General features: G+C 49.2%; 1 protein-coding gene across 1 annotated transcript; it reads left to right on the top strand.

Annotated features, from left to right (window-relative positions):
* Nucleotides 1-1811: 1811 nt before the first annotated feature.
* Nucleotides 1812-2915, top strand: Pmar_PMAR017882 (hypothetical protein; the record flags this gene model as incomplete). Its single annotated transcript, XM_002785143.1, has 7 exons — nucleotides 1812-1943; nucleotides 1969-2140; nucleotides 2186-2301; nucleotides 2349-2436; nucleotides 2478-2619; nucleotides 2660-2762; nucleotides 2808-2915. 7 exons carry the CDS (start codon nucleotides 1812-1814, stop codon nucleotides 2913-2915), a joined length of 861 nt encoding a protein of 286 aa, XP_002785189.1.
* Nucleotides 2916-3762: the final 847 nt, after the last annotated feature.

Raw genomic sequence — 3762 nt, 5'->3', positions numbered from 1 at the left:
TGTCCACTCCTCATTGCAGTTGGTATTACCTCAATACCACCACAATGGGACTCTCTGAGCCCGTGTACAGCATGAGACCCTTCCATAACATGAGGGCAGAGAACACCACACATGCCAGGTTGAGCGTTGACGTCATGAACTGAAACACAAAGGGCGCTCCCGGCGAACGGATCTCTCGTCCCATGAAAGTATTTAGGCGGTCGTGCCGCTTCCAAGTAATAAGAAGATGATGATTTGAGAAGAGTTAAACGACTACACAGTCCTTACCCTCCTCGGATTATGCAACACCGACTTGAACTCCTCAGCGTACACTCCCAACATGTTGTCGAATGGATGGCTAGGAAAAGAAAACTAAGCAAGAATCGATACTACAGCGGTGAATGCATCTGATAGTCGCAGTCGAGCGACTCACGCGAGTAGGGCACACCCGAAGAGAAAAGAACCGAATCAAACTCGTAGAGAGATATGAGAAAAATGTAAAGGGCAACCAGATCCCCAGAGTGCTATACAGTTGGAGGGTGATTACAACACTACCAGATCAAAGATTCTACGTACAGTTCGTCCCGATCCGTTGGAAGCTGGATGGGATAGCACTACATCGCTGCTATAGACCACCGAGCGATTCGAAGATCCATACGCTGTCTCCTCCACGACTACGTTGTATTGGACTACCGTTTACGCTTCCCTCATGTCCGTTCGAAACACACCGACCGTGGGCCTGTTTCACAAGGATACTTAATTTAAGGCGCCTTAGCGTGTTTACTTAAGTAGTGAAATCGGATGTCATAATTACTCAAGGCGTTACTTTAGTTTAAGGCGCAATTTGCTCCTATGAAACAGGCCCCGTATGCTATGATCGATCACTTCGTGGCGCAACTTCGTCGTTGTGACGCGCACATCGGGAAGCGAGTTTGATATCTTATATGGTGTATGTCATCTTCACAACAATTGTCGGAATAATTCCTCTGTAAAGAGTCCGAGCCACTCGGTGAATATCCTTGATGGTTGCTCTACACCCCTACCAGATCTAGTTCGTTTTTGTAACCATCAATTTCGTCGGGACGCGCGAAGTTGGAGGTATAAATCTGAAACGGCACTCGCAATGCTCATGTTTTTCGCATGCTCGTCTGCGGTCGATAGAAAGTAAGATTTCTACAGTCAATTCGGGCTCCTCCCCTACGGAGAGCACCATGTGTTGAATCACAACGGAATATGCTGTAAACAGTTTGAAGCAGCTGACACGGCTAGAGGCGCGTACTTGAGCTCACTCCAAGCCGTTGTGCTTCATAAACCTCACCATCAGTAAACTCTCTATGCGTGATTGCAACCACTATTCAAGCACGACGTTAACTGAACCGTGGGTATGTCAGCCCGGCTAGGGTCTTCCTCAGATGTTTCGGAACCAAGTTCGAATACTGCTGATTGTCTTTTAACCCACTTCGCACTTGGTGACCAACGCCGCGAATATCATCGTAAAGGTAGCGAATGAGGTTGCACTCAATGACCTTCACCTTCTCGTGGACAGAAATGACATCGTCTATTATAGATAAGAGACAAAGATGACGATGGTGAACGGACACCGTCTCGAGCGTGCTCAGCAAGGTTTCTTGCCGCACCACAAAATGTTTGAGTGCTTCAGGGTGTCATCAATGCGACATTAGTCCGCCATAGCAGTTTTTTTATAGTTCGTTCTCGATCCGACACTGCCCACAGCAGATAGAGATGAAGCTTGATTCACTACTTTCCAGTGTCACACAGCTGACTTCACTGGGCCAAGTATTCTCGAACGCGCTCAGTCCTCTATTGACCGTATGTCTCTGGTGAGCGCCAGTGTAGCCGCTGCCAGCCAGGGCGCTGCTGGTGCCATCGTTGGAGCCCTCATCGCCAGTGTCACCGACCCAGTCACCAACAGGGTGCTCGTGGAGAGGTGTTCCCTCAAGCAGGTGAGTCTTCTCCTGTACGGCACAGGCTGATGAGGCCGCATTGCCACAGGCACTGGCTGAGGTTGATGTCGAGAGGTCTATAAAGTACTTTCAAACCACTCTGCCCACCAATTTCATCAAGTTCCCCCTATTCGAAGTCCTCAACGAGATCATTCGCCGCGTCGACATCCCCAAGGAGCTGCGCGGCGTCATCACCGGTGGCTTTCCCGACGCAGGTCCTCTGCTGGTACATGTGTGGGTAGGTATCATCTTCACCACGGCTACCCTGCCCATCACCAACTACCGCTTCAACAAGTCTATGAACAGAGAAGTGGCCCTCACCGACCCTTCTCTGTGGACAGCATACCTCCCCACCGTGGTACGAGTCGTTGCTTCTCGCGATGCTCTAGGTTGCACCCGTTGTAGGTTCGGGACGTTATCTACGCTAATTCTCGTAACACCATAGCTGCCTTTATGGCGAGGACTTTCCCTAACGCAGCGGACTCGACCGTTGGTATGTCCAACTGGAAAACGTCATGCTGTAAATCTTTTTAGGGCGCATATCTACCATGTTTGTTACGGTGGTTTTGGCCTGCATCATCTCCGCACCTGGCAACGAGTGGAGAGGATACTCTCTCCAGAGACCGGACAGGAAGAAGAGCCCGAAAGAGTTCTTTCAGCTTGAGAGGTTCCTGAGGTGAGCTCTTCTCTTATCAAACGCAGCATCTTATGCGTAGGTCAACCATCGTGGGAGCCTGTGTGATGGGAACGAGTCTTGGCGTGGCGACAGTTGTCGGGCCTCCGGTGCAGCAGGCTCTACCAAAATTGAAGGATCCCAAGGTGAGTGTGTGTCGCTCTCGTATCTGTGAGGTTGGGCTCTCTGAGGTATTTTCGATCATCGTTCTGTTGGCTGTATACTTCCTCGCTAAGAAGGGTTGCCGTAAAGAGGAGGAGGCCAAGGTGACTAGCACATCTGAGTCTTCTTCTGCCTGAGAGTGCGATGATGAGCTGCCTCGTGTATCATGCGCGTTTTCATATTTCCCTGGCGTGTCTCGTTACTACACTAGTCGTCCAAGCAACCGCCAGCTTCGTTTGGACGATTCGATTTGACAGCACATCACCAAACTTTTCATCCTTCGCTGGAGCACCTTAGACATCAGCTATTATGGGGTATAAGGAGCATGAAGTGGTTTTGTGGAGGATCGAATAGCATCAAGTTGTGGATACCAGGATGGGAACAAGAATGGGCAACTTCTTTGCCGAAATATTCAACTTGTCAATAAAAAGCTGGTGGTGGTAATCTATGTCCTCATCTGCTTTTGTCAAGAGGGTCGCGGGAATAATTATTCAAAGATGACGTTCTCTCGATGACTGTAGTCTCCGACAAGCTTGACAACGAAGCAGATCATATCGCATCATTTGCTGCAATGATTGGAACGATATGGCGGCTCATCAGGAGAGAATGTTATGCTTCCTAGACGGGAATTCTTGGGAGGAAAGAATCATCAATCTTCACGCGAAGAATAGCCGTTATCCTTCCCCCAGTATCCAGGCCTGCACTGAGACTATGACTCTGGCGAAATGTCGTCGAAGAGAATATCACTCAGTCACGCTGCCGCCGATTTTGCATATGGTACTGGCTATCGATCCGAAGCTTCGAGTTCATGGGGAGCGCACTCTACAGTCAGCGTGTGAATCTCTTACATCACAATGACACATTACAATGCATAGGTAACCTATGATAGGTTGCCCTTGATGAAATTCAGGCGTTGTCCGAGTGATCGGCCTTCACGCGATTTAGTTCGTCATCAATTCCCCAACAACTTGTAATATTATAAGC

Source organism: Perkinsus marinus, assembly GCF_000006405.1.
Source record: "Perkinsus marinus ATCC 50983 genomic scaffold scf_1104296933806, whole genome shotgun sequence".
In the NCBI taxonomy this organism is placed as follows: Eukaryota; Perkinsozoa; order Perkinsida; family Perkinsidae; genus Perkinsus; species Perkinsus marinus.
The sequence above is the reverse complement of the archived record's forward strand: the minus strand, read 5'-3'. Positions and strand labels throughout refer to the sequence as shown.